Source organism: Peromyscus californicus, unplaced genomic scaffold, assembly GCF_007827085.1.
Source record: "Peromyscus californicus insignis strain IS unplaced genomic scaffold, ASM782708v3 Scaffold_23__1_contigs__length_62951481, whole genome shotgun sequence".
In the NCBI taxonomy this organism is placed as follows: domain Eukaryota; kingdom Metazoa; phylum Chordata; class Mammalia; order Rodentia; family Cricetidae; genus Peromyscus; species Peromyscus californicus.
This window is the reverse complement of record NW_026294534.1, coordinates 15548767-15574229: the sequence shown is the minus strand read 5'-3', so window position 1 is coordinate 15574229 and position 25463 is coordinate 15548767. Positions and strand designations below refer to the sequence as shown.

Genomic DNA, 25463 nt, shown 5'->3' with positions numbered 1-25463 from the left:
TTGTCCTGAAACCTCACAATTGTAGCCCAGGCTGGCTTCAAATCCATGGCCTTCCTTGCTCAGCCTCTCCAGTGTTGAGATTTCAGCTCTGAGCCACCACTCACAGCTTTCTTTTTTGAGTTGGCCTTGAACAAAACAAACCATCACAGTATATTTTGAAGGGCTCTTGTAGGCCCAGTCGTGGCAAACATGGTGCCAACAGTTTTTGCCTTACCCTTCTCCCCCATCCCCTCTACCTGCTAAACCATTAGAGTACAGATTGCACTCCTAAAGCTAACCACCAAGATCTGTTCCCTTATTTGGCCACTTCCTCCCCTTGAAGCTGACTACTAAAGTCCAGCTATCAAAAGCATTGAAGTCCAATAATCAAAAGCCCCTTTTTGGCTGCCCTAATTAACATGCCCTATCAAAACTAACCAACTATTCTAACACTTTCCCTTTATGAACGTAAACTGCCATTTGCTTATGGGCCACATCTGTCTCCTCTCTAGCCAGACGGAGTCCTTTGTCCCTCCGGGGCAAATGTCTCTTCCTGCTCTCTTTTGTTCCTTTTTCCTTCTCCTTTGTCTTGAGAACTTGGTCTTGAGGTATCTTATGCTGACTTCAAGGTCCTTTCATGTTTAACCAGTTTTCTAAATTAGTTATTGCGTTTTGTATTTGCACTAGGAGTACAAGGAGTTTCAGTAATTGTACATCCCATACTTGATAAAGCTGTCTTTTTAGTTTGACACATACATAGTCATGACACATAAAATGGAATCTGATCATTCTAATTTGCATTTCCCTAACATAATATGGAGCACCTTTTCATGATTATTTGCCATTCATATTTATGTCCTCTCTAGGTATTCAAATGTTATCACTACTAATTATGCTACCATTTACTTATATCTAAAGTGTGTGTGTGTGTGTGTGTGTGTGTGTGTGTGTGTGTGTGTGTGTGTGTGTACACATAGGAGCTTGTGTGTTTTATGGTGTGAGGGTAGAAGTCAGAGGAACAACTTGTCAGTTCTGTCTCTTTATTAAGACAGGGTTTTGGGCTGGAGAGATGGCTCAGAGGTTAAGAGCACTGGCTGTTCTTCCAGAGGTCCTGAGTTCAATTCCCAGCAACCACATGGTGGCTCACAACCATCTGTAATGAGATCTGGTGCCCTCTTCTGGCCTGCAGGCATACACGCAGGCAGAACATTGTATACATAATAAATAAATCTTTTTTTTTAAAAAAAAAGACAGGGTTTCACTATATAGCTCTGGCTGGCCAGAACTTGCTGTGTAGACCATACTGGCCTCACACACAGAGAACTGCCTGCTTCTACTTCCAGTTTTGGGATTAAAGGTGTGCATCAACATTCCCGGCTGATTCTCTTTCCATCATCTGATTCCCAGGGATTGGACTCAAGTCATTAGGCTTAGTAAGCACCTTTATACCCTGAGCTATCTCACTTGCCCTATTACTGGCATTAAAATCTTTTTTCACAAGGATTCAACAGTCTTACTTGAAACATGGAAGGATTGCTACTGAACTTTTTTGTTGTTGATTTGAATTTAGGCCCCTTTGGCTTTCACAGCAAGTGCCCTTACCAAGCCATCTTGCTAGGCCCTACATTGTCATTTTTTTTTTAAATTTTAAGGTTTATTTTTATGTGTGAGTGTTTTGTTTGCATGTATATAAGCACCACATGCATGCAGTGTGCCATTTGAGACCTAAAAACAGTGTTGGACCTACACACACACACACTGAAACTAGAGTTATATAACTATGTATATACATGTATAGACCATGTGGGTGATGGGAACCAAATCTGGGTCTTCTGCAAGAGGAGCCAGTGCTCTGAACCACTAGCCATCTCTCCAGCCCCTCCCATCCTTTCTGTTTTTTAAAAATGTCTGTGTGTTACCTGCAGTATGCACCATGTGCCTGTAATGCCCGCAAAGGCTAGAAGAGGGCATCTGATAACCTGTGGCTGGGGTACAGATGTTTGTGAACAACCATGTGATTGCTAAAAACCAATCCTGGGTCCTTTGCAAGGAAGTGCTCTTCACTGCTGAGCCATCTACATGCTGTCTTAAGTGGATGATACTGTATATCAAAATACTTGTTTTTCCTTAGCTTTAAGAGACTTTTCTATTTTTTGGAGTGAACTTGGTGTACCATGTTACTTATTAGCCAATGCTAACCCTGGTGAGTTGAGAATGACCTTGGGGGTTGGGAGAGAACAAGACCCTGAACCCAGCCCCACTCTTCCCAGTGAACTGAGTCAACCTTTGCCTATTGTAATCTGATTCTACCTTGGATATTTTATCTTATCCAGAGCAGATTTCAAATGTATGTATATTGGTGATTGTTTAGGTTCACTTTACCATAGCCTCAGTGCTTCTCTGTGTCTGGGGAAATATACTTCCTACTGAGCTGCAGCATCCCATTCAGGCCATTCTTTCCATTCACTACTGAAAACAGTTAAAATGAAATCAGCCCCGCTGTGCCTAGGAGTCATGTTTGCCATCTCATCAGAAATGAACATTGCCAGGTCTGAAGTTGAACCCACTCAACAGCAAGAAGCCGAAGAAGTCCTGTTTCTGTTCTGTGGTTTACCTTAGTTACTATTTAACCCTCAGAGCTTATAAAATGCAGAGGCTGGACTGGATTCTCAGTGGTTGTTGTAACTTTGTGGTTTGTCATCAGCTGGTTGCCTCCAGCTTTGAAATGATAATTAATGTTTATACTTTCAGTTTATCAAGCTCTTGTTTGAAGCACTAAACTGATAGCTTGATCTGGTTGATTGGTACTGTTGGCAGAGATTTTAAGTGCTTAGGTTCCACAATTTTAGAAACCAGTAGACAGAAAACTCCACAGTCCCACTTACTAGTTTTTAATAACTTAATATTTTAAAAGTAATTTAAAATTCACCCACTATACCACTCTTCCATTTAACACACACACACACACACACACACACACACACACACACACACACACACACACACTTGCCTCTCTGCCTTCTATCTGCTGCTAAGATACAGAGTCCCTCTTACATGTTCTTGTCTCTGAATTACGCCGTGCCTTCTCTCCATGATAAAATAAAACTGAGCCAAAGTAACCACCCACACACATAAAGCATCCAATTCAATTGTGACTATATGAACAGATGTGTGCAAGAATCACCAGTCAAGTTAGGACATTCTCATCACTTTAGAAAGAACCCACACTTTTTAACTATTAGTCCCAGTCTTTCCACTTTTCTGCAGTCCTGGCCACCATTATTCTATTTCTTTATAAATTTATTGATTGCATTTAAATCATGTAATTTGTAGTCCTTTGTATGCTAACTGGAAGATGCTGATTGATGCACAGAAGAGGTTGTTGAATCCCATGGAACTGAAGTTATAGATGATGATCCCAGCCTCCGTATGGGTACTGGGAACCCAGGTTCTTAGAACACAGGTACTTAGGCAGAACAGCAATTGCTCTTAACCACTGAGCCATCTCTCCAGCACTCGGATTGAATTTTTATTATTGTGCTAAAATTTATACCCTCCATAACTGCTAATAATACCAATTCTCTACCTTAAGGGTGACCAGAATAAGTCTCCTTTTTCTAGTTGACAACCACCTTAATCTCATCTGAGTGATCTCTAACACAGAATGATTTTTACCAGAGTTTGCAATCTAAGATGCAGTTTCATATCCTCTCATGAGCTTTCTTATCAGTGTACCTACATTTGTTTATATTCCCTTCCCCCTTTTCTACTTAGAGAATTAGATGCCTTTTATTTACAGGTATACATCATCAAAGATGGTTAGTGGCTTTCTCAGTTATATTTGTTCTTAGCTGAGTTCATGGGTAATAATCCTGACCCCAATTCCAGCCACACATTAGAATCACTCAAGTTTCCTAGAAATACTTACACATTTATTTCTTTTGAACGTGAATCCAGATTTCCCTGGGACTTTCTCTAGTTACCAAGAAGTTCTGGTGAACAGGTCTGCCATGAGGCAAGTGTTAATTTAGTTCTTGGAACTTTGGGAAATAAGAAGGTGCAGTTGTTAGAGTATGGGCTAGGAAACAGAGAGCCTTGTTCTGATTCCTGTTCTGCCACTCACTGGTTGTGTGACACTGGGAAGTTTTATCACAGTCTAGTACACTATTAGAAGTGTCCCTCCACAGAGATTCTGATTAATTTTGTCTGGACTGAGGCCTGGGTGACTCATATGTACATCCTGATGGAGCCAGTAGTGGACCTAGATACAGCTGTAGCTGGGTCTGCTTCTAGTCCACAGTGCCTCCAGCCCTGCCATCAATGCCACTGGTTTCTGTCCTCTTAGAATTACTGTGACGGTTTTATGTTAGCTTATGTATTCACACAGTGCGCTATCTTTGAGCACCAAACATTTTCTTCACTGAATTCAGTGGAGGTCTTTTCACTCAGGACACTGTGCAGACCATTTGTTTATTATCTCATAATCTCCTGTTTTGAGTTCTTTTACTGAAACATATTTATACATCATTATGGCGATCCAATACATGTGTGCAATTTAATCATGCCAGGGTAAAGAAACATTTCTCTCTAAACAATCATTTTATATACTGGAAATTCCATATTTTCCCAGCCATTTTGGAATATATTATAGGTTATTTTAACCTATTGTGCTTAAAAACTCAGTACTTCCCTCCAGTTGGACTTTGGTGCTCCTTGTTTATATATATTTTAGTTACATTTATTTATTCATGGGTATATGTGTGAGCACATGTATGTATGCTAGAGCACATGTGTGGAGGCCAGAGACAGCTTGTGGGAATCAGTTCTCTCCTTTCAGGAGTTGAACTCAGATCATCAGTCTTGGTGGCAAGTGCCTTTACTTCTGAGCCATCTTGTGGCCCTGGTGCCCCTTATTGAACTCCCTAACACCTCATTCCACCCTACTCCTCTATCTAGTGATCACTGTTCCAGTTCATTCTTTACAGAGTTGACTAACCTGTTTCCACGGGTAAGAATATGTGATGCTTGTCTTTCTGTGTCTGACTTATTTTGCTTGATATATTGACCTCCAGTTCCATCCATGTTGCTGTAAATGAGAATTGCACTTTTTTTTTTGGCTAAATAAAATCCCATTGTGTATATGTACCACACATAGTTTGTTTGCCCACTTATCTACTGAAGGGAGCTAAGTTGATTGCTTATTTTATTTGGGTACATACTAGGACATGTTTTAGCTATTGTCAATAGTAATGTGATAAACTTGTATCTTTTGGGTGTAATGATTTCCTTTCTTGGATAAGTAGTGGAGTTGCTAGATTATATTGGAAGTTCTTTTTTTAGTGTTTCGAGGACTCTATACTGGTTTTCCATAGTGGCTAGCTAATACACATCCTACAAATAGGACATTCAAGTTCCCTTTCTCATGGTTTGTCTTCAAGGATAGCCAGATCTTACATTCTTTGAGCAGTCCTTTCGGTCAGTAGGTATTGCTGAACAGGCGCTGAAAGAGATTGAATAATTGACCCCAAATCCCATTCACACTATTACAGGAGTAAGCCATGATTTAAACTATAGGGTGTCTCTTTTCAGTGAACTGAAACTGTTACCTACTGAAATTACTCAATGCAGTTTTAAAGATGCTGAAAGGATGAACAGTGGTATTAATTCTGAGAGGCACCTACAGCATGTACCCTGTGTCTTATTTGTATTTCCCTAGAGATACTATATGCAAATAGCTGTAAACTTGGTATATTTTTTTCATTTCCTTCTTCATAATTGGTATTTATTGTAGACATTATTCTGCTTCTAGCTGGGAGGTTGTATTTTTTATATTGGTTGGGCTATATATGTAGCCCATACTGGCTTCAAAATTGCAATCCTCCTGATTCAGCCTCCTCAGTGTTAGGTTTACAAACATGAGCTGTCACATCCTACTAAAACATTGCTTGTTTGTTTTTTTATCATTGTATGTGTAGATGTGCTCCCCCTACCTTCCTGCTGTGTGTATTGGGGGATAGAACCCCGGAGCATAGCTAAGCAGGTGTTCTGCCATAATCTATCCTTCCCCCCCCCCACTCACTCACTCACTCACTCACTCACTCACTCACTCACTAAAAGATTTATTTATCTGCATATGTGTTTGTCTGTCTCTGTGTAAGTGTATGCAGGCCTATAGAAGAAAAGGGTATCCAGGTGTCCTCTCACCCTCTGCCTATTCCTTTGAGGCAGTGTCTCTCCCTAAACCTGGGACTCAAAGTTTCTTTTTCTTTTTTTTTTTTTTTTAATTTACTTATTTATTTAGCTTGGCTGGAAGCCAACAATCCCTAGTGATCCTCCTGTTTCCTCCTGCCTCGGAGCTAGGGTTGCAGTTGTGCTCTGGACACCAGACTTACTGTGTGTGTGCTACGATGTGAACTCGGGTCTTCCTGCTTGTACAGCAAGTTCTTTTGACCACTGAGCCGTCTTTCCAGCCCATCTCTTTTTTAAAAAAAGATAGTGTGCCATTGTGTCTTCTGCTGATGGGCTTGGCATTCTTTAAGATATTTAAAGTGCAGTTGCATCTGCTTCCTTTGCATGTGCATTAATATAGAGTTTTCAACTCCAGCACTATGAATATTTAGACAAGGTAATTCTTTGTTACGGGACAATCCTGTATCTGACAATTTCAGTAGTGTCCCAGCTCCATTGCACCATGTGCCAATGATATCCCTGTTGTAAGTTATGACAACCAAACATACCTGTAGTTGTTAAATGCTCCCAAGGGGTGTAAAAAAAAAAAATCAACTCTGGTTGAGAACCATTGCTTAGCAATCAAGATAATCCCCAGTACACATGCGCACAGATCAGTCTAGTTTGAGCAGTCCTTCCTTTCACAGATGTGTATGTGTGAAAGCTGTGTAAAGTTGACACATACAGCTAATTAGGACAGTTCCTTGCAGAGGGAATAGTATGAACTGTTAATTGGCATCTAATGTGTGACAAGCATGTACTTTGTGTGCTTAAAAAAATGTATCCCTGTATGGGCTAAACAATTTAAAATTTAATTTGTGAGTGAGTGAGTGAGTGTGTGTGTATATACACACATATGAGGGCATATGTGTGGACATGTAAAGAGCAGAGGACAGCTTTTGGAGTCAGTTTTCTCCTTCCTTCAGAGATCATACTTGGACATGAGGTTTGCACAGTAAGTGCTTCTGTTTACTGAGCCATCCACCAGCCTTAACCATTTACTTTTAATAAAAGGGCACTGTTAGTATCCCTTTAGAGTTACCATATGACATCTCAGATCTCTACATATTCTGACAGGCATGGTCACCTGATGAAGATAGGAGTTACTTCTCAGAATACTTTGTGAAAATATTTCTGTGTTTAGGAGTGGTAATAGCCCCTGCCACATACCTGTGACTAGATCTGAACTGGCATAGATGTTTAAATGAATTTAAACAATTAATTTCCCAACCTTTTCTGGGGCTCCTGTCTTTTCCTACTTAGCCATTGTGAAAGTTTGAAACAGTGACTTTGTGTTTGCTTTTTCACTTGACTCTTGTCTTTCGATTATTTGTTCACTGACTGTTAACGTAATATCCAGCACATACTATATCTGTCCAGTGAATATATACGGAATTAGTCACTCCAAGGATCGAGGACATTTGGAAACTACTGAGGATTAAAAAGTTTACCTAGTTCAGCAGTTGGCTCTGTCTCTGACTACAATGAAACTTCCTTCCTGATACTCAGAACTAGTTGGGTCTTGTGTTTTTCTCTGAAACAGTTAAGAAGTTTGGGGGGGGGTTGGTGCGGGAGAGTGGGGAGCTTTTAGATAATGTGATTCTCAGTGTTTGGCAGGAATCTGGCTATGGAAGCTAAGAGAATAAGCAAATACTAATTAATGTTTTCCCTACCACACATCCTTAAGAGGTAGTGTTACATGCTACTTGAGGCGAAATAATATATCTTCTCCTAAATGAACAGTTTTCTGATATTTCAGTTACTTCTGACCTTAGTATTTCTACTAATCCTCCAAGGTGTGTAGGAGATAACTGCAGTTTGTGTATTGTTTCCTCTACTTCTAAGAATTTATGTGAATATTGGTGTTGGCCAGAGAACTCGTCAGACTAGTTCAGTGTTCTCTTGTTTGGAGTCCAGCTTTCATGAGCAAGTACTCTAGGAAGGATGGGGTGAGGGGAAGAGGTCACCACCTCTCATGGAAAAAAGGATAGGTACAAGCCATTTCTGTGAAGGCTCAGTGGTCAGTTTTTTAGGCTTTTGCAGGCCCTAGTCTCTGTCACACATTCTTATTTCCATATCTCTTTAAAGTTGTAAAAGCCATACCAAGCTCCACAGCCTTATAAAACAAACCATAGCCAGATATGTGTGGTTGACCAACTCTTGAACTAACTGAAGAAATGAATGTGTTGCTACATGTGTTTATTTTAGTGTTTTGGGGACATGAACTCAGAATTACCTTGGGAATTCTCAACCGATTGTGATACAAAGAAGAATGTTCAAAGCTTTGACATGTGGGGTCAAATTTGATATGTGACAGTCATTCTGGGCCCCTGGAATTCGAGGTAACCTTGGGCAATGGGACAGAGGGCTCTTGCTGCATCTTCTCATGGGAATGCTGGCCAAGGGAGAACAGGGGCCAGGATAGAGTAGAGGTATGGCTCTTGAATTAGGCTAGGCCCTGACAGGTGTAAGGAACACAGTGACGCAAATTCCTCAGTCACGTTGGGGATGTGGTTAGAAATCTGGCGTGTAATGAGTTTAGCCAGTTTATAAAAATGAAAAAAAAACAAAAACAAACCCTCATGTACTTAGATTCTGAGAACAGCAAATTCTGATACGTGATTCCAGATCTATCCTGTGGTTTTTCTCTATAGGAAGTCCTGTTGCACCTTGCATAAGTAAGGTACTGATTATTTCAGGGTATTTTGGGATGTAGGAAGCCATAAATATTGTTAAAGAGCATGGTATAAGATGATCCCTTGTCCCGACTTCTGCTGTACTAACAGGTTTTGTGACCCTGGGAAGTTTAGTTGTCTCCTAAATTTTACTATCCTCATTTGTAAATGGTAGTGGTGATGACTCAACCATAGAGTTGTTAGGAGAATCAATGAGGACAGTGTGTGGATAATGCTTTTAGCTCGGTGCCAGCCGGAATACCATTTTTTATTGTTTGTTTCGTGTGTGTATGTCTACATATGAATGTTCCATGGTGCCTATGTGGAAGTCAGAGGGCAGCTTGTGGGAATTAATTGTACCTTGTTCCATGTGGGTTCTGGGGACCAAACGTAGGGCCTTAATTTAGTGGCAAGGGCCCTTACCCACTAAGCTACTTTACCAGCCCTGACATAACACATATTAGTTCATAAAACATTGATCAAAATTGATGGTAAGTTCAGTTTCTTGAACTATGTATTGGGACAAAACTGGGAGGTCACTTCTGGGGTTTAGTTCTGTTATAGAGTATTTGCCCAGCATGGTTGGGAAGGCCCTGGGTTCTATCCCCAATACCACATGGTAAACACTTTTGCCAGAAAGATCTGATAGGATGCTCCCAAGTTCAGGGCTTGCATTGGTAACTTGTAATTTGGAATGAGCACTATATATTGGACTACTTTTATGAGATACATGAAATAGTAGAATTTTAAAATGAGCAGCCAGTGTAGTGAAGTGGACTGGAAGGGCTTAATTTCTATGGAAGAAATGTGATAAATACCTTGTAAAAGTTTGAATGTGTATTTCCTTTTCCTCTACAGTTCTATTATTTTAGGAATTTTGCTGGTACTAAATCATGTATGGTAGGATTATTTAGCACAGTAATATTTAACAGAAAGGTGGAATTAGTGGTATCTAAGGAGATATGTTACTTTAATCCTAGTGTGTTCTTTCAGTTGAAAACTGTGCACCCACCAAGGGGAAGTGGGGAGCTCTGTTTTTACTCATGGAACTCTCTTCCAAGTTAATTAAGTAAAAAGTAAGGTGAAGAACAGCATACCTTGTTACTAATGCCCTCATTTTTGTTGTCTGGTCCTGAGAAGGACAGGAACAAATGGTTTTCTTGTGTAATATTGAGAAGAATACAAAGTTAGTTCTGTCTGTTATGAAGAACTCTAGGTAACTGAGGGACAAGTCCGAATGGAATTTACATTGCATACTATACCCTTACCTTTCAAAATACGTACTGTCAGAAAGTTGGTGTGGCCACAGCTCCTCTCATTGCAGGTAAAAACACTATGGGAACCTGTTCTTTTCCCTGTATGCGTATCTCTTTGCCTGCTCCCTTTTGACCTTGATGACTAGAGAAGCTGGCTGTGGGTTTACCCTAAAACAGCTCTCCCTTGCCACACATACAGAAGCATATTGACATTTCTCCTCTTGCTTTGTGTGACTGATGGTGTTTCTGTTTCCACCCCCCAGCTCTGGCAGCATGTAAACAACCTTTTGCCAAGAACCCAGGTCACTGCTGAGAAGGGTGCCTTAAGGGAGAAGAATATCAGAGGACACCAATGCCAGGCGTGTCTGGAATAGTGCTCGGTACAGGCAGCATGAGACGTTCTGTGCCAGCCTCTGTTTATTACTGGCAAAGGCTGGGGCTCTCCGGGTAGGAGGGTCCTGGGGCAGCCAGCACCAGGAGCCCCCCAAAGGGAACATGGGACCAGCTATGAACTCTTTACAGTGAACTCAGTTTTAGCTTATGAAGGAATTTTAAGTAAAAATTACTTAATTTTTGCATACTGACATTCAGAAGCCTTTGGTGTGAAGTGCCAGCAATTGCCCTTGTCTACTGGAGTTATCAGGATTCTTCTGGCACCGAGGTGAACTCTTCTCGGTACTTCTGGCAATACAGCCCTTTAGGACAAATTCACCTGCTGAATGCTTTGGAGCAGGAAAAAAAGTAAAACCTTGGAAGCAGCCCACATAGCCGAACAGAAAGCTCACCCTTGCCGCTCACTTGCCCAGAAACAGTCCAGACTCGAATGCTATTCCTGAAGCCGTGTCCTGCCTCGTTCAGCACAGCTCTATCTGTACCAGAGAGACCTGGAATTCTGAGGTGCTCCTGTGGCCCTTCTGTACTACTATTCGGCACCACAGCTCTGGATTCAGGCAGTTGGATGATGTGAACTTTGAGATGGAGTTTGTCACCCGTGGGGGACTGGCTTCCTTTCCAAGGCTTGTGCTGTCGGAAGGGATCATCTGAAGACGTGTTTGTGTGGAAACCAGCCTGACCTGCATCCTCCACCATGTTCCTGTTGCTGCCTTTTGATAGCTTGATTGTCAACCTTCTGGGCATCTCCCTGACTGTCCTCTTCACTCTGCTACTTGTTTTCATCATAGTCCCTGCCATTTTTGGAGTCTCCTTTGGTATCCGAAAGCTCTACATGAAAACATTGTTAAAGATCTTTGCGGTAAGTTGTGCTATTGGGAAAGGTTTCCTCACAGGGGAGAGGAGCATTAGCAGAAAGAGTGCTTCTTATCAGGAGCCCTTTTACCTTCTGCATCACGGTGGGGCTTAGACATCGGAAACTGCCTCATGCAGAGCAGGTAGCAGGGCACGGGGCTTCTGCTCATTGGCTCTTTTCGTCCTCTTTCATGGCAGTCTGAGGTCGATCCTTCCATTCATGCAAAAAGAATGCACAGGAAAGAGCATTTGAATTTTTCAGAAAGGTAGAGAATACATCAGAACTTAGTTAACGTACCGTTGAACAGAACTGGTTGTGTTAAATGGAAGCAGATGAGAAGTAGTATCTCCTAGAAGTTGACCTGTGCCTCAAGACTAATATTTAGACAGAGATTTGCTGCTTAAGTTGCAGAATGTTTTCAGTAGTCACCAAATCCTCAGGAATTCTTTCCCACAGCTGAAGCTGCATAATTTGAGCAATATACCATGATAATATAATACACTAGTTCATGTGATATCTTACAGGTTTGTTTGGTTTGGTTTGGTGGTTCTGGGGATCAAGCCAAGGGTCTTTGGCATGCTTTGCAAGCACTCTGCAGTCTTTAAATATTTTTTCCCTCATTCTTTTAGTTCCTTTGAATTCTGTAGTATTCACTGCCCTTATAAGAACAAGGTGGGGTTGGAGGATTGGTACAGGGGTTAAGAGCATGTACTGCTTCTTCTAAAGGACCCAAGTGTGAATCCCAGCACCCACATCTAGTGACTCTTAACCACCTGTAACTTCAGCTCCAGGGGAATCCAACACCTCTGACCTCCGTGGGACCTGCCCTCAGTGCACAGGCACACACAGGTGTGCACACATATGCTCACAACTAAAATGATTGAAAAAATTTTGAAATTGAGGTGAAATAAGCAGACTGTAAAGCCAGCCATTCTAAACACAGTTTGGTGGCTTTGGTATGTTCATGTTATACAGCACCACCACTCTTAGTGCCACATGTTGCTATCACTTCAAAGGAAGCTCTTAAACCAATATAGTCATACCAGAGTGGGGGATGGTAACCAGCGCAAAGCTAGTCCGAACCAAAGAAAAAGACCCCTTACTCGGCAGTCTGTCCTCGTTTACTCTTTCAAGGCCCTGGCTAGCACAAGCTATGTTCTCTGGATTTACCTATTCTAAATATGTCCTGTGAATGTTTTCAGAGCTCATCTGCATGGTAGCAGTTGTCAGTACTTTTGGGTGTTATGTGTGATTGAATGGTAACTCATTAAGTTGTCTGTCCTATGATTTGCTTATGCATTCATCTGTTGATGAATTATTTCCACGTTTTGGCTGCTGTGAACCCATGTTTTCAAGTATGTTTGTTATGTTTTGTTTCAGTTATGTTCGTTTTAGCTTGTGTGTAGGTGAGCATATGTGCATGTGGGGACCTGAGTTGATGTTACCCGTCTTCCTCAGTTGCTCTTCCACCTTAGTTATTGAAGCAGAATGTCTCAATCAAACCCAGAGCTTGCTGATGCCTATCTAGTCTTTCTAGCCAGTATGTAGTGGAGATCCTTTCTCTGACATCTGAGGCTGAAATTACAGGCGGGGACCATGCCCACCTGGCATTCATGTGGGTCCTGGGGATCTGAATTCTGGTCCTGATGCTTGCATGGCAAGTGCTTTATTTAAGCACTGGGTCATCTTTCCTGCCCCTAGAAATTGCCATTTTTTAAAACAAAAGTAAGAGTTAAAAATCTCTTTTTTTAGTGCTTAATTCATCTTGGATAACATTGGTTGAGATAGAAAGTCTAGAATAATTGTATATCCTTTCCTGAATATGGAGGGCCAACCAGATGATTCAGAGCGTAATGGCACTGACTGCCAAGATTATGATAACCTGAGTTCCATTCCCTAACCTGTATGGTGCATGGGGAGAATTGATTCCTTGAAAGTTGTCTTCCGGGCTGGAGAGATGGCTCAGAGGTTAAGAGCACTGCTTGCTCTTCCAAAGGTCCTGAGTTCAATTCCCAGCAACCACATGGTGGCTCACAACCATCTGTAATGAGATCTGTTGCCCTCTTCTGGCCTGCAGGGATACATGCAGACAGAACATTGTATACATAGTAAATAAATAAATAAATCTTAAAAAAAAAAAAAAAAAGAAAGTTGTCTTCCTCTGACCTCCATTCATGCACTATGGCAAGTATATACATACTGTATTAGTCAGGGATTTCTAGAGGAACAGAAATAATAGAATGAATGAATATATGTAAGAGAACTTATTAATAAAGTGGCTTACAGGCTGTGGTTCAATGACTTAGTTAAGGTTATTATTGCTGTGATTAAACACCATGACCAAAAGCAATGTGGGAAGGAAAGGGTTTGTTTCACTGACAGTTACATGTAACAGTTCATCATCAAAAGCAGTGAGGAGAGGAACCTGGAGGGAGGAGGAGATGCACAGGCCATGGAAGAGTGTTGCTTACTGGCTTACTCTCCTTGGCTTGCTCAGCTTGCTTTCTTATAAAAGCCAGGGCTACCATCCTGGGGGTGACTCTACCCATAACAGACTGAACCCTTCCATATCAATCACTAATTAAAAGAAAAGGCCCTACAGGCTTGCCTGCAGCCCTGTCTTATAAAGGCATTTTCTCATTTGAGGCTCCCTTCTCTCAGATGACTCCAGCTTGTGTCAAGTTAACATAAAACTGACTAGTCCAATAATGACTGTCTTCGGAAGAAAAGACCAACAATCTGATAGTAGTTCAGTCCAAGAGGCTGGATGTCTCAGCTGCCTTTAGTATATGTTGGAATCTTGAAGAAGTATGGTTTGATACCAGTGAAGGAATGAATCCCTCTGCATCAGGATAGATGAACTTGCCAAGCAGAGGGCAAGCAGGCAGAAAGCAAAAGGTACCTTCTTCCAAGCTCTTTCACGTAGGCTGCCACCAGAAGGTGTGACCCAGATTTAGGGTGGTCCTTCCAACCTCAGATGATCCAGATTTGGGGGTGATCTTTTCACCTCAATTACTTGAGTATTTCTTCATTCAAGAAAATGTCCTCACAGGTGTGTTCAGATGCTTGAGTTTTAGTTAATTCCAGATTATTTTGAAGTTGATAGCCAAATAAAATCCTTGGTGGGTAGAGTGTTGGATGTTGAATCCCTGTGCATGCCAGATTTTCTCTGCCACTGAGCAAATAAATCCTTTTCATAATTTTGTTTTTAAAGTATACATTCAGGGTCTAGAGAGATGACTCAGTAGTTGAGTACTTGCTGCTTCTCAGAAGACCTGAGTTTGGTTCCCACACCCATGTTGGGTAGTCTGAACTCCAGATCCAGGGAAATCTGATGTCATTGTTTGGCCTCTGCAGGCACTGTACTCCCATGGACAACACACTCACCAATAATTAAAAATAATAGAATAAAGTGTTCGAGACCGGGCCGGGCGGTGGTGGCGCACGCCTTTAATCCCAGCACTCGGGAGGCAGAGCCAGGCGGATCTCTGTGAGTTCGAGGCCAGCCTGGACTACCAAGTGAGTTCCAGGAAAGGCGCAAAGCTACACAGAGAAACCCTGTCTCGAAAAACCAAAAAAAAAAAAAAAAAAGTGTTCGAGACCATAAAAATAAAATATACACACTCTTAAGTTAGGTGTAGTGATGGCACATACTTGTAATCCCAGCACTTCGGATGCAGAGATGAGGGGATCACAGGTTCAAGGCCAGTCTAGGTTACACAGCAAAACCTGTCTCAAAAAAACAACAGCAAAAAGTACATTCTGCTGTGGGATGTTCTGTATGGCAAATGTGTTGCTGATTAGTCAATAAATAAAACACTGATTGGCCATTGGCTAGGCAGGAAGTGTAGGCGGGACAAGGAGGAGAATAAAGCTGGGAAGTCGAAGGCTGAGTCAGAGAGACACTGCCAGCCACCACGATGAGAAACAGCATGTGAAGATGCCGGTAAGCCACGAGCCATGTGGCAGGGTATAGATTAATGGAAATGGATTAATTTAAGCTGTAAGAACAGTTAGCAAGAAGCCTGCCACGGCCATACAGTTTGTAACCAATATAAGTCTCTGTGTTTGCTTGGTCGGGTCTGAGCGGCTGTGGGACTGGCAGGTGAGAGAGATTTGTCCTGACTGTGGGCCAGGCAGGAAAACTCTAGCTACAACATTCTTATAATTTTTAATATAGATTATAATTGTACATTAAAATAATTAAATGTTTATTCTAGGACATACAACCTTAGGCTACCAGAGAAAGCACATCTTGAAAATCACTGTTCTGGGCACAGTGATTTAAAGTAGTAATGAAAATAGTTCATACATTTGTAACCTTAAGATAAAGTTCACTGGTAGAGTTCTTGACTAGCATTTCCTAACCCTAGCATCACAAAAAGAGAAAACAATTTTTTTCAAAAATTATATTTGTAGCCAGTTATAGTGATACACATGCTTTTAATCCCAGAAGGCAAAGGCAGGTGGATCTCTTGAGTTTGAGACCAGCCAAGGCCACCTAGTCAGACTCGGTCACTAAAATAAATAAGTAAATTTGCGCTTCGTGCATCTTTAGAGATATGTTTCCAAGCTTTCAGAGGGCTCACAGAGCCTTTTGGACAAATAGGCTGCATGCTAGAGAAAAGGATGGGCTAGAAAGGACTTGGTGTATGTCAACAAAGGCATAGGGTGGTTCTGGAAGCATCCACTCTTTCATCTTTGGTGTCATGAGTTGATTGTGTCTGTGTGTGTGTGTGTGTGTGTGTGTGTGTGTGTGTGTGTGTGTACACTCATACATGTTAGGCATGCACTCTATCAATAAGCTCAATCCTGTGAATTAATCTTAATGGACTCAAACAGTTGATGCTACTTTTATCAATGACAATACCCAGGTATAGGCTAAGATGTTGTCAAACTTTAGAAAGTGTATATTTGTGTATCCATGTATATACATCTAAATATACCTGTATTTGTATGTGTTGATTGGTTGGTTGGTTGGTTGGTCTTGAGAAATGCCCAAATTTGGGCCACTGTAACATTCTGCTATCGTAGACTGATGACCTATAAAAACAGCAAATTTCCCCAAGAACAAGGTGCTGGCAGCATTGTCTAGTCAGTGCCTACTTCTGGTTCGTAGACTTTTTCTTACTGTGTCCTCAGGATGATGGAGCTTGCTGGGATCCCTTTTATAACCCAATTCCTTTTTTAAAAGGAGTTATTTTATTGTTGTATGTGTATATATAACCATGTCTGCACAGGTATAGTGGAGGTCAGAAAAGGGTGTTAGACCCCTTGGAATTTAACTACTTAATTGTGGGTGCTGGGAATCAAAACCCTGTCCTCTTTAAGAGTAGCAAGTGATCTTAATGGCTAAACTACCTCTTCGACCCCTATAAACTTACTGTTGAGGCCTTTTCCTTCATAATCTTATTCACATCTGAACAATATCATATTGGAGATTAGATTTCAGCAGAATTTTTAAAGGACAAAGATTTTGCCTCATGGCACAAAATGACTTATTTTACCTTTTAAAAGATTCATTTTTTCCTAAATTGGAATGATATGCATATCTTTAGAATTGGAAGAAAGCTAAGAGATTATCATAATTCTTTGGTTCTCCCTCCTAACTACACATTTTAATCACCCAGGGAAACATTTAAGTACTTATTTTGGGCTGTGAATGTAGCTCAGTAAAGTGTGTGCTGCATGTACAAAGCATTGGGTTTGTACCCAGTATAAAACAGGATGTGCTGATACATCCTTACCCCAGCACTCAGGAGGTAGAGTCAGGAAGTCAGAAATTCAAGGTCATCCTGGGCTGCTACATAGCGAGTTTGAAACCAGTCCGTAATGCATAAGACCCTCTCAAAAAAAAAAAAAAAAAAAAAAAAGTACTTATTTGGGGTACCAGTATCTTGATTCATTGATCTTAGCATTTTTACAAAGCTCTCCAGGTGATTTTGCTGGCTTTTGTAGAGAAGTAGTTTGAGTCCCTCTTCTTGAATGTGGACATATTTAGTGATTGGTTTCTCTCTCTCATTCCCTCCCTCCTCCTTTCCTTCCTTTCTTTCTTTTTTTTTGCTGTCCTAGAGAGTGAACCTAGGGCCTCATGCATGAGGTGAGGCAGGTGCTCCACCACTGAGCTACAGACCCTGCCTTAGTGATTGGTTTCTAACAGGTAGGATATGGTAGATATATATGGCACTGTGCTACTTGTAAGGTTGAGTAAGAAAAGACAATGCAGTTTGTTTCTGATTCGTACTTGCTTTCATCTCTCTTACTCTTGATCTCCCTGTTTGTTCATGTAGCCATGCCATGTTCCATCTCAGCTTCAGGCTCTGATAGCCTGAATCAGATGCCCACATAGGGTGAGCAAGCCTTCTAAGAACTCCAGCTCCCAAGTCATTGAGCCATCTAGTAGATGCCAATCTTCTGTGATCTTCAGGTTCACAAGCAACATAATTTTTTTGGTTTGTTTTCATTTTATTTTGGAGCCAGATTCTCACTGTGTATCCCTGAATGAGCTGGAACTCACTCTGTAGACTAGACTTGTCTCATACTCAGAGGTCTACCTATTTCCACCTCCTGCATGCTGGGATTAAAGGTGCATCATCACCATCACTCCCAGTTCAGTAGTGGGTTTTGTTGTTCTTACTTGTCAATTTGTTTGATTTTTTTGAGACAGGGTCACTGCAAGTCTTGGCTGTCCTGGAACTCACTATGTAGACTAGACTGGTTTTGAACTCAGAAATCTGCCTGCTTTGACTGGGATTAAAGGCGTGTACCACCATGCAAATCTAGCTCAGTAGTGGGATTTTAAATCATTAAGTTTTTAGACAGTTTTTATATGGTAGTAGATAACCAGACAAATACCATAATGTCAAAAATTATAATTGCACATGTTTTATAGTTTCCACCTTTGTTATTTTTGCATAATGCCCTTCAGTCTTTGACAGTTGACATTCATAATTTATAGTTATGTTAATAGTGTAGACATACATTTTTTTTAAAGATGTATTTATTTATTATGTATACAGTGTTCTGCCTGCATGTCAGATCTCATTACAGATGGTTGTGAGAGCCGGGCGATGGTGGCGCACGCCTTTAATCCCAGCACTCGGGAGGCAGAGCCAGGCGGATCTCTGTGAGTTCGAGGCCAGCCTGGGCTACCAAGTGAGTTCCAGGAGAGGCGCAAAGCTACACAGAGAAACCCTGTCTCGAAAAACCAAAAAAAAAAAAAAAAAACAAAAAACAGATGGTTGTGAGCCACCATGTGGTTGCTGGGAATTGAACTCAGGGCCTCTGGAATAGCAGCCAGTGCTCTTAACCACTGAGCCATCTCTCCAGCCCCGACATACATTTTATGTCTGCATCTCTTGTCATTTCACTAGCCATTTTCACAAAGATCGTGGCTATCTTCAAGTTCTGGGTATCTAATAGTTCAAGTACACTTACCTGTGCTTTTTATGGGACTAAGCATCAGTCACTTTACCTAAGCAGCTTGCAACTGTTTTGGATACTTCATCCTATCAGAAGAAAGTATTTATGTGCCTGCCACAGATGGGTCCGTGTCTGTCCAGAGTACCTTAATCTTCTGTTTTGGGGGTTTTTACTTTAGATGTTGCCTATACAGTTTGCAGTAATATTTTTGGAGTGGAATTTCTAGGAACTGACTTTCAATTAATTGAAGATAATTTGGGGAAAGAGAAAGAAAAGACCTGGATGTAAGCAAAAAGATGAAAATAAGCTGAGTTTTGCTACCCAGATGAAAGGAGTCACTTAGGTCATGTTAGAGAAGACAAGGTCTTGCAGTCTGGTCAGTGCCCAGCTGCACAGTCAGATTGGTTGGAAACTTTAAACAAACTGTGGTGTGAGCACAGAGGCTGAAGACATAATTGCAACAACAGTGGGATTGGAGCAGGGTGGGCAACAATGTTTTTGAGCACTTGGGGGTTTTCAACCAGCCCAGAAGCTCAGCCTTGATCAGTAAACTTTCTAGTGTTGTTTGTTGTCTGCAGAGGGACATGAAAATAATGAAAAGGCCGTGTTTTGAAGATGAGGATGATTTCTGTCAGGGAAGGTGATAGGAAGAACGTTTAGGTTTGTTGTAAAATGTCTTATTTATCTTTGACAGTTTCACACATGTATACAGTGTGTCTTGATCGGATCCACCCCACTCCCCACTCCCGTGGGACTCCCACAACATGCTCCCCTTCTACCTTCCTGCCTTGTTCTTTTTTATAACCCACTGAGTCTAATTAGTTCTGTCTGCATGCACATGGATGTGGGGCCTCCCTCCACTTGAGCAAGGCCCGCTTCCAGCAGTCCTACCCCCAAAGAAAAGTGACTCACTTTTCCCCACAATTGCTAGTAGCTCCTCAGCTGCAAGTGGAGTCTCATGAGCCTTTCCCTCATCCATGCTGAAATGATGACTGGCTTGATCCTGTGCAGGTTTTGTTCAGGTAGCCATAGCTGCAGTGAGTCCAGGAGTGCAGCAACAGCAATGCCATGTCCAGAAGACAGCAGTTCACAGCACTCTCTCCTTACTCTTTCAGTGTTCCCTGAGACCTGGAGGGTGTGTTTGTGATAGGGGTAGGTGTCCCTTTTAGAACTGATCACCAGTCACTTATTCTCAGCACTTGGCCAGCTCTGAATCTCTTCATTAACTGTTGTCCATGGACATTTCTAAGAAAGCCAAAGGGGAAGGACTGTAACTATAAAGGCATCAAATACTGAGCTATTCTAGAGCTAAGAGAACCTGGGTGAAGAGTTACTCTTTTAATGAAAGCACTAACCCACAGCCATTGTCACTGGTTTCCTGGGTTGGACTTGTTGGTTTCATTGTCTCACTATTGAAAAGAATGTCAGCGAGAACAGCGGAATTGAGAGCAAGTAGGGGTTTTATTGAGAAGTAGAGTAACAGCTCCCTACTACAGGGAAAGATCCCAAAAATATCTTGACAAGTAGCGCTCCAGATCAGATGTTCTTTTATAGATTGGAAAGGGGTCAGTTTGTCCCGACCAGTACATAATTTAAGCATCAAGTTGGAATGTACCTGATTGCCCAGTTTGAGTGTATTTGGAGGATTCTGGCTGGTCAAGGGATCAGGTAGAAGACTGCAGCCTCAAAGGAATTTCACCAAAGTCACCAAAGAGGAGGAAGAACCCTGAAGTAAAAGAACGAACAGCCTGGTGATGAGTCAGGGCCTTTTAGATTTCATCTCTCAGACTCTGTTCCTTTGGCGCATCACCAATCACATCTGCTTCTATGTTCTTCATCAGGGCATGCACAGACAGTTTTGTTCATTTGATCCCCAGAATCCCCATGGTGGAACCATCGCCCCACAAGTTGTCCTCTGACCTCCACATGTTCTCCTGCGCCCCCCGCCCCCCAAATAAATAAATGCTGTGCTGATGGGTATTCTTGCAGGGGTAGGCAGTAGTTGAAGGAGACAAGTTTTACTAGCCAGTTCCTATGTGCCTGGAGACAGATTCAGGCAATGAGAAAAGCACCCTGAACATCTTGTCATGGCTTCTTGACTTTTTAGTGCTTTACTGCTGGGAACTTAGTGTGTGTTCCTGGTCAATAAGTCGTAGCCCTGGGGACGGGATGGCTCCTTTGGAAGGTGTGCTGCTTGACTGCTATCACGTCAGGCAACTAGAGTTGAGCGGGCAGCTAGCCTCGAAGGCTAAAGAAGTAGGGTGAGAACTGATGAGAAAACGACCACTCTTGTGTCATTTTACCATTTTCCTCCGCAGTGGGCCACCTTGAGAATGGAGAGAGGAGCCAAGGAGAAGAACCACCAGCTTTACAAGCCCTACACCAACGGTAGGATTGGGTGCCCTAGTCTTACAGAGCCTCTGAAATAACATCCAGACTCTTTGTAGAGCCTTAGTCCGCTTGCTCTTGCCTGTAACAAAATACCCGAGGGTACCTTGTAGAAGAAAAAGTGTGACCTTCTGGTAGGTACAAAACTCAGGCGGGGCGGGGCAGAGGCTTAGTGCATGAAATGCTTGCTGTGCATTTACACAGGTTGGAGCCCTAGATCCACGTAAAATGTAGGTTCAGGGACGTACCCCTGTAAAATTCCAGTGCTGGGGGCCAGAGACAGGCCGATCTCCAGAGCTCAGTGGCTAGCCAGACTAGCAGCCCGAGAGCTTCAGGTTCAGTGTGACCCTAGTAAAAATGTGTGTGGTGGAGAGTGGTAGGGGAAGATACCTCACATTGACCTCTGACCTGTCTGCTTATGCAACACACACACACACACACACACACACACACACACACACACACACACACAGAGTCAACCTCTCAGTCTCTCTCTTTCTATCAGTCTCTCACACAGAGAGACAGAAAAGAAAACCTGGGTGGGTAGAGGTAGAATGCCACTGGTGAGGTCCCCTGGGCCACATTGCAGTATGGCAGATGGAACCACATGGCAGGAGTGTTTGAGAGGATAGGAGGGAGGGAAGAATTGGTTCCAGTGGCAAGGAATGACCCAAGAGAGTAGGGAGGTGTCTGGCTTACTTTTTAAAAACAAACTGATCTAAAGAGCTGGACATAGTGACATATGCCTGTGGTCTCAACAGTTGAGAGATGGAAGTAGGAGAATCAGGCATTCAAAGGCATCCTTAGCTGCTTAGTGAGCTCAAGGCCAGCCATTGTCTCAGAAACAAGCAAGCAAACAAACAAAAACAAGCAAGCAAGCAAACAAACAAAAAAACCAAGCAAACAAGCAATCAAAAATCCACCAAAACCCCCACCTGATGTTGTGGAAATGAATACACCCCTGCAGAACCCACCCACCCAGAGCAAGTATAGTGCTGCTCTGTTCAGGGACAGCAGTCCCATGACCTAATCCCATGAGCTAATCTCTTACATTCCAGGTTTGTTTGTTTAAGGACAGGGGTCTGTCTATCCCGGCTGGCCTTAGACTCACAGAGATTTGATTGCCTATGCCTCCTGAGTGTTAAGATTAAAGGCATTTGCTACTACACCTGTTGATTTTCATTCTTTGATAGTTTTATACAAGTATAAATTTTAATTATTTTCACCCCCCATTCCCCTATCTCATCTTCCTTTCTTCTGCAGAAACCCTTCTTTTCCCCGCCTATTTTTATGCCCTTTTTTGTGTGTAAGTGACTCACTTAGTTTAAATAGTGTTTCAAGCATGAGCCTAGGTGGAAGATACGTATCGGAGCATGGTAGACCCCACCCCTTAAAGCCCCCGCACTTCTCAGTGCTGTTGTATTGAGGGCTACCTCTTTCTGCTCATGAAACTCTGGAGAGCATATCCAGCCCACATCCAAACCACGACACATGTATCCTTTCAAACACATGTTCCTTGTAGCATGCCACTTGACAAGGGATATTGTTTTGTTTTGTTTTGTTTTTTTCAGGAATCATTGCAAAAGACCCCACTTCTCTGGAAGAAGAAATCAAAGAAATTCGTCGAAGTGGTAGTAACAAGGCTCTGGATAAGACACCAGAGTTTGAGCTCTCTGACATTTTCTACTTTTGCCGCAAAGGAATGGAGACTATTATGGATGACGAAGTGACAAAGAGATTCTCCGCAGAGGAGTTGGAGTCCTGGAACTTGCTGAGCCGAACCAATTACAATTTCCAATATATAAGCCTACGGCTTACCATCCTCTGGGGCTTAGGAGTGCTGATTCGGTATTGCTTCCTTCTGCCACTCAGGTGAGGCTGGGCCTTGAGGCCAGTGTGACTGCTCTGCCTGTGTGCATGGCTTCCCCACCTCACTTTGCCTTGTTTCCCGTTTATAAAGCAGGGTAGTATTTTTTTCAGGGCTAGTCCATTTTACTCTGTGGAAGGGCACAGTGGGGACTATCCCTATAAGCCCTCAATTCTTACATATCAGACAGAAATAGATTTCTTTTTTTTCTTTTTTTTTTTTTTGAGCTGGCCTGGAACTCACAGAGATCTACCTGCCTCTGCCTCCTGAGTACTGGGATTAAAGGTGTGTGCCACGCACCACACCCAGCTAATAGTAGGATTTCTTAATGACTGTTTGCTTGTTGGGGGGACTGAACACAGGGCAGAGAACATCATATACTTCCTGGCCCCTCTTTCCTAGGCATAACCTTTCCTGAAACTTGCCTCCCTGCTCCAGAAGCAACGTTGATCGCTGTTTCTCTGTACCCTTCTCTTTGTCTTGCCAGATGCTGGAACCTCTCAACTGGACCTCCTTTTTGACAGAGATTTTACTTCTGCCAGGGTGTTTGTTCAGCTTAAGCAAGATCAGACAGGGGTTGGGTGTAGCAACTGCCTAATGCTGAAGAGAGAGTTTACTGTCTATTTGGAATTGCAGTCATCCCTCAATACAAATGGTTTCTCACATTTTCAGAGGAAGCTCTTGTCAGTTCTTAGGTGTGGTTTTCATGATTCCTGCCTTTGTCTTCACACAGGCACTGAATAACTGTTTGGTTTACTATATTTTCCTTCTTACAGGATTGCTCTGGCATTCACAGGGATTAGCCTCTTGGTAGTGGGTACTACCATGGTTGGATACCTGCCAAATGGGAGGTGAGTGGGGTGAACTCGTGTGTCAGCAGCTTGCTCTGAGCATGGTGACTGACAGTGGAGGCAACCACAGCTTTGGATCAGCACAGTCCTTGAGTCTTAGGTGGTTCAGATAACCCACAGTGACAGTGGTATCTTAGTAAATGGCTTTTGTTTCATAACTGATAGGAGATAGTAGCTGTGTGTACTTCCTTCTTGCAATCCAGCCCTCACCACCTTCCCACTTTAGAGTAAAAAAAGGTAGATACCACAAAGGAGTCCAGGCTCAGGTATTCACAGATTTTTATAGCATGTTGTTTGGTTTTGCTGGGGATCAAAACCAGGACCCTATATGCAGGGCAAGTTCTCTGTTGCTGCTGTACTTGAATCTTCAGATGTTTGATTGCATGGTTCTGCTCGCTCCATAAGTTGACAGATAACGTAGAGTGTAAGTAGATTTTTCTTTCTCCCCACCACCCTTCTTTCTGAAGGAAACTTGACTCCCTTAGGGAAGTTCTGGGGCCCATAGGTACTGATTGAGCTGGGGCTGGTACAGAGGTTGTACCTGCTGTGGGTGGTGAGTTGGGGGACAGGAATCTAAGAAACCTTGGCTTGTCTATGCTGGGAATTCTTGGCCTACAGATTTTCCACCAACTAACAGGTGAATGTCATCAAGTCTCATTGCATTTCTTCAATTGCGTGTGGCTATAAAGATGTTAAATAATACATTTGCAGGTTTTACCATGTGTGCTAATATTTCTACAAGTACTTCGTGCACTGTTAAATAGTTGGAGCTAGCAACTTGTCCTGTCTTCATACACAAACACCTCAGCTGTCCCGTTGTTGCAGGTTTAAGGAGTTTTTGAGTAAACATGTCCATTTAATGTGCTACCGGATCTGTGTGCGAGCCCTGACCGCCATCATTACCTACCACAACAGGTGAGGGAGCTTTATATTAACATGGCGGGAGACTCATTAACATTTGTCTAGAGCTAGTGATGCTTGTGAGGTGTGTTCCAAACGAATTGATTCATGCCGTTTTTATTGCTTTGCATGTATTTTATACCCAGGAAAAACAGACCAAGAAATGGTGGCATCTGTGTGGCTAATCATACATCTCCCATTGATGTGATCATCTTGGCCAGCGATGGCTACTATGCCATGGTATGAAGCCTCTTTTTATGGTTTTCTGATCAGAACTAGGAGATCTCTAGGCCCTCCATAGGAAACTTCCTTGATTAAGGGTTCACACATGTGAACATGTTTTTGTGTGTAGGTCCCAACTTAAGAGGGTCACCCTAGGCCTGGATAGAAGCTGTTCTGAGTAGAGTGATTGAGAGTATGGCTGGGCATTGTGTCTTGTGTCCTTAGTCTGAGGAGATTACAAGAAAAGGGAGTCTTGAGAAAGCGAGGTGAGAGGCATTGAGAATACCTGAGAGGGCCATTTTTAAAGTTACTCTTCTTTATGTGTTTAACTGGAATAGCCTCTGGCACTGATGCCTAAAGGGGACTTCAGAATCAGAGGAGCCTAAATAGTGGTTTCTTGATAGTGAGAAACTTAAAATTATGAAATAT

At 42.3% G+C, this 25463-nt stretch overlaps 1 protein-coding gene across 2 annotated transcripts in view; it reads left to right on the top strand.

The window, feature by feature from the left end:
* Nucleotides 1–25463, top strand: part of Gpat4 (glycerol-3-phosphate acyltransferase 4) — a 42604-nt gene that overhangs the window by 6786 nt on the left and 10355 nt on the right. For both annotated transcript variants that reach the window (XM_052751838.1, XM_052751840.1), the window contains exons 2-7: nt 10402–11390; nt 21125–21194; nt 22766–23066; nt 23838–23912; nt 24738–24827; nt 24959–25052. In XM_052751838.1, coding sequence (XP_052607798.1) covers nt 11226–11390; nt 21125–21194; nt 22766–23066; nt 23838–23912; nt 24738–24827; nt 24959–25052 — 795 coding nt within the window. In that variant the 5' untranslated portion in view covers nt 10402–11225. The remainder of the gene's footprint in view (nt 1–10401; nt 11391–21124; nt 21195–22765; nt 23067–23837; nt 23913–24737; nt 24828–24958; nt 25053–25463) is intronic.